Source organism: Pteronotus mesoamericanus, unplaced genomic scaffold (assembly GCF_021234165.1).
Source record: "Pteronotus mesoamericanus isolate MK-2021 breed Mesoamerican mustached bat unplaced genomic scaffold, CSHL_Meso_final contig_98, whole genome shotgun sequence".
Taxonomy (NCBI): domain Eukaryota; kingdom Metazoa; phylum Chordata; class Mammalia; order Chiroptera; family Mormoopidae; genus Pteronotus; species Pteronotus mesoamericanus.
Genome location: NW_026555295.1, coordinates 1,103,790 through 1,120,449, shown reverse-complemented (window position 1 = coordinate 1,120,449; position 16,660 = coordinate 1,103,790). Strand labels below are relative to the sequence as shown.

General features: G+C 32.9%; 1 protein-coding gene across 5 annotated transcripts in view; it reads right to left on the bottom strand.

Moving 5' to 3' along the window:
• ZNF638 (zinc finger protein 638) overlaps positions 1-16,660 on the bottom strand; it is a 137,659-nt gene that overhangs the window by 28,638 nt on the left and 92,361 nt on the right. For all 5 annotated transcript variants that reach the window (XM_054586831.1, XM_054586828.1, XM_054586830.1 and 2 more), the window contains exons 6-12: positions 15,469-15,746; positions 13,943-14,089; positions 12,845-12,967; positions 5,918-5,976; positions 5,655-5,707; positions 2,094-2,144; positions 184-255 (exon numbers count right to left, since the gene is read on the bottom strand). In XM_054586831.1, coding sequence (XP_054442806.1) covers positions 184-255; positions 2,094-2,144; positions 5,655-5,707; positions 5,918-5,976; positions 12,845-12,967; positions 13,943-14,089; positions 15,469-15,746 — 783 coding nt within the window. The remainder of the gene's footprint in view (positions 1-183; positions 256-2,093; positions 2,145-5,654; positions 5,708-5,917; positions 5,977-12,844; positions 12,968-13,942; positions 14,090-15,468; positions 15,747-16,660) is intronic.

Here is a 16,660-nt window from a genome sequence, read left to right as displayed (position 1 = left end):
CAAAGTCCTATATATTTTAGGTTTTAAATATCAAAGAAAAAGTATCTACTAAACTTTTCAAGATGTTATTAGGTACTACAAATTATATAAATTTAAAACTTGTTTTTGATAACATTTTATTATATTCTTTAAGGTAGATTAAGAATATACTTAAAGAAAACCTCTCCTTCCCGAAAGTCTTACCTGTTTTTATTGAAGCTTTATTACCTTTAGCAGCTACTGTTACCACAGATTTTACAGAACCCACTGATTTCCCTAAATCACAAAAGTTGTAGTCAAAATTGGTTTACTTAATTAGTATCAACAATCTCCAAAAAGCCTCACAAAGAAAGAATATAAGAGCTACAGGCTATATTTTATTCAAAACATGAAATGCTATCATCTTTGGGTGCACAGGTCTTTCTTAAAATGTAGCAACGATGATGTCTTTAGGAAGAAAACATCACTCAGGTAAGAATTAAACTCTCCATTGCAGTACATAAAAGCATTCAGGCAAGTTAAATTTCTGAATGTATGGATCAACTTATAGCAAAATTATTAAATTTAAGGATATAAAAATAGTCCCATGCAGTTTTTAATGGTTCCCAAAGCAATTACATATAAGGCCTCCTGGCCCATGCTTCCTTGGCTCCCAGTTAACTTAAGCATTAAAGAATGCCTACACCACAGTCAGGCGACATAAAGATGATCAGACTCATTCCTAGTGCGCTCTACCTAAAAAGGACTACTTAATATTTGCTCTGACCTTTCTTTTTATATATGCATCTATTACTGTTGCTAATTTTCCAAGATGAAGTTGTTTATAAGACTGTGATCATTGAAGTGTCGCAGAAAAAAATCAGTCAAAACTTTCCATTCAGAGAACACCAGTTCTGAAACTTAATTCTGAAAATAAGGAGTTATAACAACTAGCAAGGTAGTATGAGGAAAAAGCCCAGATCAGAAATTAGTAGATCCAAGTTGAATTCCAAGTTAAGTTGTGAAGACTTAGAGCATTAAACGATTCCTTTGCACATTTTCCCTTATAAATAAGGGTGAAATTGCCATAATTATCTAACAGGGCTTAGTGAGAATATGATCATGCTTAGAAAAATTATACAAAGAAAAATAATTACTGACATCCATGAAAATCAGCTGAAACAGTTTACAAACAAACCCACCCTTTATAACCAAAGACAGACCTAATCTTTGCTGAAAAAGAGCAATACCAATCCTTTTAAATTATTATTTAACCAGTCATTAAAATGTTTTGTCACAGTACAGTAACCTAAACCCTAAGAGCCCTCAAATTATTTCTTTCACTTATCTCTATGTTGCTACCTTCTTTTTACTACTTTAATTCACTTTACTACTTCTAAGGAGGACTAGAACAAAGGAGAAAATATCTAAAATTAATTTCCAACAGTTGAAAGGGTGGACAGTGGCTTTAGCACCCCATAAACCCAAATCTCCATCAGTAACTCCCAGAAACTTACCACCAAAATAGTATATCAACCTGTTTGCTAAATAAATGCATCCTCAAAATACGTTTTCCAGCCATTCCTGGCCCCCTCAGATATTGTATGAACATTTTGGCTCTGCCACTAACAATGATATTTGTCAGTTCAAGCCTGCTTCCTTTCCCTTTTACATTATAGGGAAAAACTTAACACAGTAGATCTCTATCTCCTTAATTAATTGGCATTTAACAGAAATTGAAGGAAAAATAGGAAGATAATGCTAAGGAAAGAGACAAAAATTAAAATTACTTTAATATCCACAATAACCCAATAAAAACTGCAAAGAGAACATAATTAGCAGTAAATTTATCTGGACTATTTTATAGAAGAAAGTAATTAGAGAAATAAAAGAGGAAGAGAAAAGTATCTCTGAGACACATCATGAGAAACAGTACCCCAGACAAATAATCTTTTGACAGTCACTGCAAGGAAACATTATCTTCTGAATATCCTTCCTCAAAATTTCTAGATGACTATGAATCTCAAAGATCAATATACACTCAGCACCTATTATGTCAAATTAAATCCAACACTACTGCTATATACTTAACTTAAAGGTAACTAATATGCCTAGAATCCTAATAAAAATCATACCTGAAGATTTATTCACTTTGGCTACAGATGTCTTGGTTTGTCCAGTTTTGGCTATAATAACAAGAAAAATATTTCAATAACACATTACAAATAACATCATTTAGAACTAAGAAAGAGCTAACCTGGCAATGATTGTGAAAAAAATACTGAAAGAAACATGCCTGTACTCGCCTTTGTATACACAGGGAACTGTAACCATAGGTAAATTCTTAGACATGGACTTGTTGACACAAAGGCATCGATTTAAATTTTAACAATTAACATTAAATTGTCCTCCAGAAAGACGGTACCAATTAATATTCCCATTAATAGTACATAAGAGTGGGGCTTCTCCATCTCCACACAAATACAGTATGTAAAAAAGTTATTAATTACTTCAATCTGAGGTAGAAACTGTTATGACAATTTTTGTTGCTTTAATTATGAGTAATGTTGTGTCAATGTTCATGTGTAATTCATCTCTCTCTGATTTGCCTATGTGTGCCAAGTTATCTTTTGGGTTGTGGAGGTTTTCCTTATTATTTATTAGAACTCTATATATTAGGAAAACTAGTTTATATCACACAAATAACTATTTAAAAAAGTTATACAAAGTACTTATTAAAAATACTTTTATGGCCCTAGCTGGTGTGGCTCAGTGGACTGAGCACCAGTCTTCGAACCAAAGGGTCACCCGTTCAATTCCCAGTGTTGGGCACATGCCTGGATTGTGGGCCAGGTCCCGAGTAGGGAGCACACGAGAGGCAACCACACATTAATGTTTCTCTCCCTCTTTCTCCCTCCCTTCTCCTCTCAATAAATAAACAAACAAACAAATAAAATTTTTAAAAAATAATTTTATGTAGTCAAATATCTTCCTGATAGAGGAAGGACTTCCTCCTCTGAAATTTAAAACAGAAAAAACCCCCACATTTTCTTTCAATACTTTAGCAGCTTATGTATAACATTAAATCTTCAATCCACCTGGAATTTATTTTGACATTTTAAGTTCCTACTTTTACGAAGTGGATAGTTAATATAATGAACAATGGATCTTTTCCCCACTAATTTGAAACATCACCATAATGATTTACTAACATTTCATGCTTGGGGAATATTTCTCCTGTCTTACTGGTCTTCTGCTTATTTATCCAACTTTATGAAACTACTTTGAATCTTTAACTTATAATGTATTTTAATATCTGGTAGTGCTAGTCCATCCTAATTACTCTTCCTATGAAGAATTTTCCTGGCTATTCTATATTAATTTTTAATGTATAAAATATCAGCTTATAATCAGCTTACATGTTTTTAAAAATCTTATTGGTATTTTACAAGGGTCATAATATTTGTTTTAATATGCAAAACAGGCATATTTTAATGGTGAGGTTTTCTATCCAAAAATGAACTGTTTTCTCACTTAATTTCTCTTTATTTGATGCCTCTTAGTAGTAAAGTTTTTTCATAGTTTTTATTTTTATTATTGTAAATGGAATATTTTAAAGTACATATAAGCAGTTATTCTTTTTATATAATAAAGCAATTGAAACCTTCTATTAATTTAGAGAAGATGGCTAATTATATTTAACAACATTTCAATATTCTTTTGGATTTTCCATATATGAGTTTTCCACCATACGTACATATTTGTGAATAATAACGTATCCTACTTCCCAATTTTTTATGTCAAGTAGTAAGTACACTAGCTAGTGACCATTACATTTAGAATAATATTTATGTAAACTCATAGAAGTGATAAATATTCCTTGTTTTGTTATCAATCTTAATGCAAATACTTGTACTGTTTCATTATTAAGCATTTGCTGGCTTTTGACTTGATATATGTATGTTTCTATGTATGAATAAAAGTATGGGTACACAAACACACTATCATATTCAGAAGGTAGCTGTCTAAGGATTTTTTTTTTAATGCTAGGAATGACTGTTAAACTTTACCAAGTATCTTTTGCAACACTTATCTTTCTCTAATACAGTAAACTGAATGAACAGATTGCCTAATTGTGAAACATCTTTGTATTTCTAGTATGATCCCCTCTTGGGCACAGTGTATTATTCCTTTAATGTGCTCCCAGTCACTATATGCTAATATTTTACTGAAATATGTAACATCAATATATTCATAAGTGAAATTTGTCTACAGTTTTAATTTCCTATGATAGCTTTATCAGGATTTACAAAACTTCTTTAAAACTTTTAGATTTCAGAAAATCATAAATTCACAAGGAATTTTAAGAAATAATTGGGAGAGATTCTACATACCCTTTACCCAGTTTCATTCTAATGATAATATTTTGCATAACTACAGTTTAATATCACAAACAAGAAACTGATATTAATACAATCTACCATTATTCAGATATCCCCAGGTTTATATGCACTAATTAATGTGTAGTTTTATAAATTTTTATACATCTAGATTACTGTGACCAGCAGTCAAAATACAGAACATTTCCATCAAAAGACTCTTTCCTATTATCCATTTATATCAATAGCCACCTTCCTTTCCCCGCCAACCCTTGACAGCCATTAATCTGTTCTCTAGTTCTAAAATTTTATCATTTCAAGAATGTTATATAAATGGAAACTTACAATATCAATGGGGTCAAATTAAAAAACTTCCTAGCATAAATCTTCAAAGGCCTTCTATAAAGTGATTCCTCAATTCTGTTAGCAGACTGAAGTATCTTCTGCCTCTATATATTTACATGCCTCTGTCTGTTTACATGTTCACATTTAAAACTTTAGTCAAAATTTACTGCCCTCCAGAAGCCATCTGTAGTCACCTTCACTAACTTCCAATAACTTCAGTATACTAAACATTATGAAAAATGATATTCTATAAAACCCAACTTTCTAGTCACCTGAATATTAGTTTTAGTATCGAAAACCCTTAATCTTTTCTGAATAGAAACCCAGAACAGACTATACAACTGCCTTTCCAAAAGAGAATATAAAAACACAATTTAACTTTCTGAATATATTTTATGTCTACGCCATTTTCCTTTTTCTATCTTGTCCTATCCTACCAAGGTGTTTAATCCTACTAGACTCTAGAGTGTTCTTTGTTTACATCTTTGCAATCCTAAAAGGAATAAGAAAAAATGTAACCCAGTTTTTAAAAATTGTATGAACAATTCATTTAGGCAGATTCATAATAAAGGCCTGAGTGCTTTCCTGTGTATAAAAAAACAACTCCCCATTTGAGTGCAACAGTGTCTACTTCTATTCAGTCTTATTTGTTTATTTTAGCTCTTTCAAAAACAAATGGGACGGAAAAGCAATCCTAACATACTTTATGTTTTGTCTTTTGGGTTTATTGGGAGGGGATGAAGGGAGGTATTGCAAAACTAATGGAAACAGCTATTAATTGTAGAACTACGATAGGTATTCCAGAAGCGGTCTTGTAACTACATAGTAGTGAACAGCTTATTACAAGGGCCAGTTTGGGTCCCTACTACTAAAGCATAATAAATAAAGTTTCCCCAGCATCATTTTGCAAGAAATTTCTAGTAAATTGACAAAACATCCTCATTTAGAGGAGTATTAAAAGCAGCAACTTACTGGCAGACGCTGAAGTCACAGTTTCAACAGCTTTGGAGGCATCTGTATCTTTTCTATTTAAAAGAAGAAAAATTTAGCAAATTCTAAGTTCTAAACCTTCTAAAGATGCAAAGCTTAAATCTAAAAAAGTTTAAAATAATTTGAATACTGTACCATTTAAACAGGAATCAGAGTGACAAAACAATAAAAATGCAGTTGTAAAAACAAAATTTTTAATTCATATGCGCATTCATTCTCACATATGAAATCATGGAATCACTTACTTTAAAGTAGATGCAGATGTTTTCTTTGAATCTGCTGTCTTTTTCTTCACCTCTTTGTTCTATGAAGAAAAAATATTTTGAAGAACAATTTAGCTTCTCCAGTTATAAAAAGCTTTAGAAAATACAGAAAAGCATAATACCAAAAGAAAAACCCATTTAAAATCTTCCTATCCTAAAGAATGCATATTACCCTTTTCTATTTACACACAGAATAAAAATATTTTCTTCAATCTGTGATCACATACGGCACAATTTCATCGCCTACCTTTTTACCACTCTACATTTTCTTAGCACTATCACATTTTCAGATGTCTAACTGCTATCGTGCTGATCCAATCTACCACTATCTTTTGCTTTACTACTGCAATAACCTTGTAACAGTATTTCTGCTTCCATCCTTGCCCTTTTACCCACGTCCACTCTATTCTCAGAATAGATCCTGCCATTTCTAAGACTCAAGACCTTTCATCACAGAGAAAAACCCAATACTTAAAATGGCCTATAAGAGTTTACACCACACGTTCCACCCACCCTCTAACCCAAATCAGCATATATCTTTTCCTATGTTTACCTACTTCCAACCCCAAGCATCCTTTATCCTCCTCAAACAAGCTACATGCTTGTGGATCCCATCTTTTGCAGTTGCTGTTCTTTCTGTCTGAAATGCTCTGAACCTGGAGAATGGCTTGCTCGCTCACTTCCTTCAGGTGTTTGCTCTTTCATAACTGCTTTACTGAAAGTTGCGTAGGGCCTCATTCCCCAAAAAGGGCACTTCTATTTCCCTTTTCTGTTATTTTTCTCCACAGAACTTGCTAACACACATAATATGTATACATTTTTAATTTCCTTGTGGTCTTTCGCTCCTCACCCTTTGAAGTGAAACTGGGTGAGAAGAGGAGCCTTGTTTTACTCACTACTATCTCCAGTGCCTAAAATCATGCTTGGCAATTAATGAACATTCAGTAAATATATGCTTAAATTGATCTGAACTTCATAGTAATTGTCATGTTATTCTACATTTTCTGTTTTTGGGCATCCTTGCCATTTCCTTTTGTGCTATATAGGATTTTATGTCAAATACCTCCCTAACCCCAATGAGTTAGAAGATATTCACACTCCTACCTCTTTGTTCTACTAGTGCTTGTTTTCAAAAAAAAAAAAAAGGTAATATTCATCTCCTCTGTATAAATGTAAAAATTCAGTCCTTACCCCTTGGCTACATACCAATTATTGATAATGTATTTGAGACAAAAGTTATTTTTTGTACTTTTAAGTAACATATTTTGCAATTTATTTTATAAAAATATAATTAGATTTTACTGTTTAAATGGTTCTCTTGCTCATTACCAATCATTTTCTATAACTTCTCTATTTCTTAATGATCTTCATTATTATAGTAATATTTTAGGAGAGACCTAAGTACTTTATGAGCCCATGCATGTCTGAAAATACTGTCCTAGCACACAGTTTAATATTTGACTTGACATAGATGTACTGAACTACAATGAATCAATTTTTTTCCCACTCAGCCTTGAAAATGTGTTGCTTTGCTATGCAGGGCTGGACTTTTCCTTTTTACAGTTACACTGTTTATGGCTGGACCACTATAGGTTGCCCCTCCATAACTATACAATTTATAATCTTCACCAGTATTTAAGCAGTGCCCTCCTTCTGTAATTCCAGTTAAACGTACTCTGGGTCTCCTAGGTGTATTCACTATGTCTTTCCTCTTCATTTTAGGATCTTTAACCTTCTACCATATTTTGCCATGTACAACGTGCACTTTTTTGCCCAAATTTTTGAGGGGAAAATAAGGATGCGCATTATACACGGGTAATGCCTGAAATATCTGGTATCTGTTCTTGTGTCTTATAATTATTTGTTACATAAAATTTATTGTACCATATGTTCAAAAATAAATGCTAAAATTCCTTTATAATACAAAAAACAAGTATCTTAATAAATAAATTGAATTAAAAAATTAAAATGAAAGATGCTTTTTCCTAAAAGTTTGGGCTAAAACACGGGTGTACAGTATACATGGGAGCGCATTATACACGGCAAAATACGGTTAAATAGATTAACCTCCAGGAAGGCTGAAAGCACATGTTTCATTCATCACTGCATCATCTGCAGACACCACAATGCCCAACACTTTAACAGATGTTTAAAAATAGTTTTTGAATTCAAATGAAATTAAACTCTCATCTGAATTCTGATTTGTTATCTTTTTGGTTTTATCTCCTTGTTACTCATTATATTTTCCATAATGCTCAAACCAGTGTGTACTGCTTCCCAGCATTGTTTTTCATTTCCATGAAATCTTGGGTCTTAGTTGACTGCTTATTCTAGGTTTGATTTAATGTCCCCATGAATCTTGGTGAATACACTGAATTGAAATTTTAAAAATCTTGGGGTTTTTGTTTGTTTTTGCAGAGGACTGAGCTGCAGCACTATTTCACAGCTGGGATGGTTTGTTTGTTGAAAACTTTGATCATTTTTTCCCCCTAGATCCAGGGTCCCTGCTTCTTTAAGGAAAATTTTGTGAGTATAGCCACATGTCCATTTCTCTGGAAAAAAGAACGCTTGCTCGCATCATATTACTGGTAGTGGCAGTAGAGTGAGTAGCTCAAAAAAAAAAAAAAAAAAAAGGAGGGTTGAGAATCATTGTTAGCAACTGGTGGTCTAGCCCAGACTGATGCAACTCTGTGGGTTGGGTGTCATCCTGCAAACTGCAAACCGAAATGCTGATAGTTCGATTCCTTGGTCAGGGCACACACCTGGGTTGCAGGCTGGGTCCTTGGCTGAGGGCATGCACAACCAGTCAATGTTTCTCTCTCTCTCTTTCTCCCTCCCTTCCCCCTCTCTCTAAAAATAAATAAAATCTTAAAAAAAAAAACCAAAAAACTGATGTCTAGGCTAGCTTATAATTAAAGAACAAGGTAACTGACTTTCTGTCAGAGTGAATAGACCATACTTTAATCCTTCGAGTTTAAATACAGGGATGTAGGAAATTTTTACCTTTTCTGTAACATTACTGATTCCAAGAAGTAGCAAAATGGAGAGAATGTGTGAATCATTGCCAAAGTCAAGTGCAGCTCTAACATGAAACATCAAATGTAGGCAGAAAAGGTTTTGTTGATTTTGACTACTTATGTAAAAATTATGATCTGGACCAAGAAAGCAATAGCACTGCCCCTCTTTTTCCTCGTTTGGGCTTCCAGCTTCTTTTGGACTTCCTCTAGCAGGCAAACTTGATGTTGCCCCTTACAGTGATAGGCTACAAAGACTGTCTCCATATACTTCCAACCTAAAGAATAACCAGAGTTCTGTTGGGGATCCCCTTTCAGTCAATCCCTAAACCTGATGCTCTGTCACAACAAGGAATCTTGAGTTAAGTCTTCTAAGGCTCCTTCAATTCAACACCATCCAAATCATATTTAGTTGAAGAACATCAGTATTTTTGAAAGGTGGGTGGCATATTTCTAAAGTCCAATGCTGAGAATTTCCACTATGTATTTTTATGAATATCAGGACAGTAAATATGGTTGGGCTCTTGGACTTACATTGCTATCATACCAACCTCATCAACAGGCCATCCAAGAAAATTATTTTAACCTATTTGAAATACTCTAACACACTAAATGTATCCGTATTCACCTATTTTCTCAGATTGAACTTTCCGGAATTAATGAAAACTGACCGTTTTTCTCAGTTCTCCAAATTTAATCAGCCAGATCTTGCTCAAGAGTCACTGGTATAATCTGTTCCTCCTTTCTATTCTCAAGGTTACTAATCTACTAAAAACTGTTCAGTTATCACAATAGGCTGATGACTATATTAGTGATCTGGACTTGAGTGATCTTTTCTCTTCTCCCCTTTAATCAATCAGCTAAATTTTCTTTGCCTTCAGTCATTTGCCCCCGCTAAAATTGTTCCAGATGAATCCTTCTAATCCATCCATTTCATTGTCATAATGCTATTCATATAAATGATATTTATATGTCTTCAGGATAAAGTTTAAGTTCTTAAATTACGCATTCAATTCGATTCTTGCTTATTTGAAATTCTTGTTTCAAATAACCTCCCCTGCAACTATGGGTGGCTACGTATCACAGTTTTGGTTAAGTCAAATGTGGATGAAAATCGCTCATCCTTCCCGGAAAAAAGGAAAAAAATCAAAACCCATTTTGCTCTTGATTTTTATTCCTTTCTTTCTGCTTAGAAGATAGAATTGATGCCAAAAGGCAGAGCAACAATCTTACAAGTGAGGATGAAAAGTACATGCTAAAGCGGATGGAACAGATAAAAAGGCTGGGTTTCTACAGATTATTATGGAACTGCAGTACAGGATATAAGCAACCTACCTGTAGATTTCCTGTTATGGGTTAAAAAAAAACAAACAACCCTCTTATTTGTTCAACACCAGTTGAAAATAAAAGAAACTCCAAATGACAAAATTGGTAATGACTAGGGTTACTATAGAACTCATTATTCAAATCAGGAAAATGGGACTAAATAACTGGCACGCAGCAAGTGTAAACTAGGATGAGTTAATCTAGCAGAAAAAGGAGAAATAAAATCCTTTCTCTAACAGCAATTGAAATATTGATGACACATACAAGTGAATATAAATAAATAAACTCAACGCTCCCTCCAAAAAGTATAAGAACGTTATGGAAAAAAAATAGAACACTAAATAAAATCTAAAAAAAAATAGAAAGATAGCCATGTTTTAGGACAGAAAGAGGGTATGATAAACAAATCAATACAAATGCAATTAGTATTGATTAAACTTCCAATAAAATTTTTCAGAGAACTTAAGCTAATTCTAAAACTAATATGCACAAGTGAATGTTCAGGATTAAACAAAATACATTTAAAGAAAGAACAAAGAAGAGGAATTCTACTAGAAAAATAGGCATGTATTATGAATTTTATAGTTTTAACAACTGAAATCACACAGCACTGGCACAAAAATAAACAGACTGATAGAAAAGTCTGAAACACATCTATATAATATAGGGTAATTTATAAACATAAAGATAGCTTTCAAATAAACAAGAAAAAGCAAATTAGGTATAAATGATGTTGGGCTAATTGGCTACACATTTTGGAAACAATATTGATCCCAATCACACATTATATCATATATTATAGATTTAAGAAGTAATGAAAGCATGCCTTCTTGGCAATGGTATAGAGATTTTCCAAAACAAGACAAAAGAGGAAAAAACCCAATAAACTTGAGTACACAGAAATTAAAAACCTTATACATGTATACATACAACCGAAAGACTAGGAGAAAATACTTCTACTAAAAAATACAAAATAATAAGTATCAAGAATTATGAATACCTTCAGATGAAATTTAAAAGAAAAAGACAACCTAATCAGAAAAATGGAAAAAAAATATACAACTCACTAGGAACAGTAACAGAAATAGCTAATAATTACATTAAAAGACACTGAAGTTCAATACAAATCTGGAAAATCCAAGAACAGATACAATTTTTTACATACTGTGTTTTAAAACTGAAAACATTAAGATACTACTGATAATATAGAAACATTCATAGCTTATCACTGTAAATTACTATAGCTACTCAACGGGCAACCTGGTATTACCTCTTACTATATATCCTATAACCCAGCAAATTCCACTATAGATAAGGCCCAAAAGAATATATACTTCACAACTGTATTAATATGACGTTCAAAACAGGCAAAACTCAACTATGGTATAAGAAATCAAGTTAGGAGCTACTTCTAGGCAGAAAGGTTGTAAGGATTTGGAAGAAGTATACAAGGGGCTTCCCGAATGTTGTAACCTAGGCAGACGTTTCTTTCACAGAGATTTCTTAATTTTGTCAAGTATTTTCTCCTAGTCTAATGTTTGCCATTTAATACTGTGTATTAAGCTATAGAGTCATGCACTGTATAATGACCAATGACAAACCATAAGAAGAATCCCTAGGAAATTCACAGTGAATGGTTTAGCAAAAGCTTTTGTAGACTTTGACAGGCTCCTTCAAAAGTTTGAAAACATGGACCCTAACACCGAAAGGTTTTCATGAACAAAGAGTCATGGTGCATTATCTGCTTATAGGCAAATCTATGATGGAAAAAAAAAAAAGAAAGAAAACCACCAAGCAAATCACCATAGACCTATCTCTGAAAAAGAGTGACACCTCCTTAAGGAGAGTGTCAGGCAGGTCCTTCCGGAGGTTATCCAGAAGAAGCTAAGTGTTATTACAAAAGAGTCAAGGTTTTAAAACATTTTAAAGTTTATAAAGTAAGAAAGTTACAAAAAGCTAATTTATTATTAAAGAAAAATATTTTTTCATAAATTAAGTACAGCTTGAGTATAGAGTATTTATAAAGTCTATAATGGTGAACAGTAGCTTTCACATTCACTCACCACTCACTCATCCTGAGCAACTTCTGGTCCTATAAGCTCCATTTTACAGTAAGTGCCCTATACAGATGTACCATTTTCTATATTTCACACTGTATTTTTACTGTGCCTGTTCCATGTTTAGATGTTTAAATACACAAATATTTACCACTGTGTTGTAACTGTCTACAGTACTCAGTATAATAACATGCTGTACAGATTTGTAGCCCAGAAGCAATAGGCTATTATCTATATAGCCTAGGTGTATAGTAGGCTCTATCATTTTGCATAAGTGCACTCTCTGATGTTCCTACAATGATGAAATCACCTGACACATTTCTCAGAAGATATCCCCACCATTTGGCAAAACATGACTGGATATGTACATATAAAGAAGTTGTTACCTTCAGTGTATTTGAATCTATACACATATACTCTGTTGTGTAAACATTTGTTTTATGCATTTTTCTGTATGTGCCACACTTAAGCAAAAAAACTCAAAACTAATCAACAATGGTGAAACAGTTTACCTGTGTTTTTTTCTTTCCTGGAACACATACTTTCACATTTTTCCCTTTTACTAAGAGAGGGGTTGTTTCAATGTACTTCATGACTGCATTAACTGCCTCCTTAAATTCCATTTTCAAGTAAGCCTAAAATAAAATGTATTATTAGTAAAAAACAAAACAAAATAAAAAAAACTAACTTAAAATTCTCTGCATTACTTAATACTATTTTGTGGAACATAAAATTATGAAATTATCTCAAGTCCCTGATTGTACCTTTTTGTTTTCATCTTTAGGATGTGTTTTGATTTTTAGGATGTAATTTGATCTTTAGGATGCTTTCATATATGACATGGACCTTTAACCTTACAGAATTTCTATACTAGTACCAAGATAAGAAGAAGGTAACAGGGATCTATGGCAGGCGCATGGAACAATAAGAAGTAAGAAGGCAGGACTCAATGAACAATCAGTGATAAGGCAGGATCTGGTATAGCTGCTGTAAGTCTGACATTTTTAGGGTTTTTCACAACAATACACTACCCACTATGTTCCCTTGTCTTATCTCACAACTTTATGTTCTGCTTAGTCTAGGGCTGTTCATAGTTTTGGTGAATTTTGTGAGTTACAGGAATACAACCCACAGGTAAAAAAATACCGTACTAACAAAATCATTTATTTTAGTGTGAGCTTGTTGGTATGTTAAAGCTGATAAATAACATACTAACAAAATCATTTGTTTTGGTATAAGCTTGCTTGGCAAATAAAGGCCTGCCACCTGTTTTTATAATTTTTTTAAATACAGTCATGCTCATTCATTTATATATTACCTGTAGCTGTTTTTGTACTACAATGGTAGAGGTGAGCAGTTGCGATCCTCTGGCATGCAAAGCCTAAAATGTTACTATTTGGTCCTTTACAGAAAAAGTCTGCCAAACCCTGTTCTAAAGGATATAAAACAGTACTTTGGAACCATGCTCATCTGAGTCCAAATATTTACAAAACTCTCCATTAACAATTTACGTATGTCCTGTATACAGTAAAAGTAACTAAAAGATCTAAAAATGGTTTTCATAAAGCAATAACTATGTATGCATTTTCAGAACAGACTGAACGACTCACCTCCTTTCTATATGGAACAATCAGGACATCATTAACTTTTCCAAATGGTTGAAATATTTTTATAATATCTTCTTCAGTATAGCCATCCTCTGGCAATTCAGATATAAGAAGAACTGAACCATAATACAAAGGCTGGTCTTTCCGAGGCTATTTCGGGAATGAAAGAAAGTTAAAAATAAACCAAATTAATGCATGAAGACATTAATAACTCCTCTCAATACAAATTCTTCAACCATTAATCTTAATTCTTTAAACAGTCTTTTCTAAATATTTTAACACAATTAAATATTTTTAAATGTTAAAGGAAAGTGGTAAGAAATACATCTTATAAAAATTTTACCACTCAAACCCATCAGTGGTAATGAGTTTAGAGGTAACCAATAACAGATGCTCTTTTCTGTTTAGAAGCATTATATAACAAACAAGACCTATGGAATGGTCCAAAACTATGAATATTTTTCTATGTGAATCTGCATGGTCCATCACTAATAAAGCTGAAATTATACCTTTGTTCACTGTTCTAATAACTGAAAATATCTTAATAGCTATAGTATTTTAAAAGGCTGATATATAATTCACACAACTTGAATAAACATATCCTATGGTAAAAAACTAACTTAAAAAGAAAACAAAAACTCCCACTGCCACCACCTAGAAAACTTGAAGCAAAATTAGAAGGAAAAAAAACATTACAGACTAAGTCAGCTTTTTGAAAATTTCCAACATTTCTTCCTAATGCTCTTTAAAATAATGTAATTACAGATTAATAATTTTAAGTTTACCCTTCCAAATATAAGGTCTTTGGGGCAGGTAACTGCAGTTGTTTAAAGTGTTTAGACATTGTTAGAGTAATGTGTACTTAAAAACTTTAAAACTTTTTATTATTACAATAAACATTTAACAATCTTGCCTATTATGAGTTATTCTGATCTCAAGGTGTTTTATACATTATTTACTGTAATGGTAATTTAATTAATAGACAATAAAATAGTACCTCAGTACTGTAACTAGCAGGTTGAAAATCACAAAACATTAAAAAGAAAAAACAATACCCAGAAAACAGACTACTCTACATTGAACAAGTATTTGACTTCTGAATGTGCTGCAGAATGTATAAAACAAGCTGAAAATGATTCTCAGAAGAGATTAACTTTTATAGCTTACTAACAAAGATTTTAAAAACTTATTAATGCTACTGATGATTACATTCACTTTACCAATCAGATAGCAAAACTCATCATGGTCTGCTTATGTGACTAATCAAAAACAGCAAACCACCAAAATGTCATTTTTGACAGATCAAATGCCAAACCGCTAGGATTTGTTAACAAGATTTTGAATTACAGTACTTTTATTATATTCATAAGAAAAACCAATAAAATATTCCATACCAACAGAATTTAACAAGTCATGATTTCAAACTTTTGGCAAAACAAAAATTAAAAAAACTCAGACAACTGCTTTCTCTTTGTCATAATAGCAAATGTATACACAGACTTGCATTAACAAATTAAAGAACTACTGACCTTACGCTGGAGAGAAACAGCTTTATCAGACACCTGTTTACCTTCTGACAAGGTGCCATCTTCAAGATTCTTTGATTTGTAGCGAGTAGAACATCCTCCTAAATTTGGATCATTCTTTGTGGAGCCTGTAGATTTAACTGATGGCTTTGATCCACTGCCAGCTTTAGGCTTTTGTGCTGGTAACTGACCTGCTTCAACCACTTCAAAATGCTTCTGTTTACTGAATTCTGACACATGTCCAGATCGTTGTGCTACATCTTCTAATGTTCTTTTTCTATCTAATAAAAAGAATATAAATACTACTTTAACTGAAAAGAACTTAAGGTAGGAACAATCTTATCACATTATTTTTCTTTTATCTTCACCAGAGAACATTTTCCCATTGTTTTTTAGAGAGAAAGGGAGAGAGCACAAGGGAAAGAGAGAAAAGCATCGACTGGCTGCCTCCCACACATGCCAGAACGGGGATCACACATGCCTAGACCTGGATCAAAGCCACAACCTAGGTTATGTGTCCTGACCAGGAATCGAACCTGCAAAGTTCTGTATATGAGCAATGCTCCAACCAACTGAATCACACTGGTCAGGGCTCATTATATTATTAAAATAATAAATAATAACAGCAAAAACAACAGTAACAATAATCCCTCAACTGCCCAAATATTTATCACAGAGAGCCACTGCCAAGCCAAACAGGAAGCATAAACACAAGACAAATTCATAGTCTTTAATTCTTCACTCAAAAGGCTTTTACATGAAATTCCTGTATTCAGGGAGCTTCTCTTAACACCAGTGGTCCTCAAATCTTTGGTTTCCATATCCCTCTACACTCTTAAAACTTGAGGACTCTACAAAGTTAGTTTGTGTTCTATTTATTGTGTTAAGAAACTAAAATAGTATTTTAAAAACATTTATTGACTTAATAATAAACTGTTAACATAAATAACATTTTTATTAAAAACCTGAATTCCCAAAGCAAAAAATATTAGAAGAGCTCTACCACTGTACATTTCCCCAAATACTTTAAAGGTGGGCTTAAGAGAGGATACCTAAATTCTCACATCTGCTTGTGCACGCATTCTGCTGGATATATTATTCAGGTTGAAATATATGAAGAAAATCCAGCTTCACTCAGACATGTAGTTAGTTAGAATAGGGAAGACCTCTCAGACTCTAGAAAGATCTCCAAGAA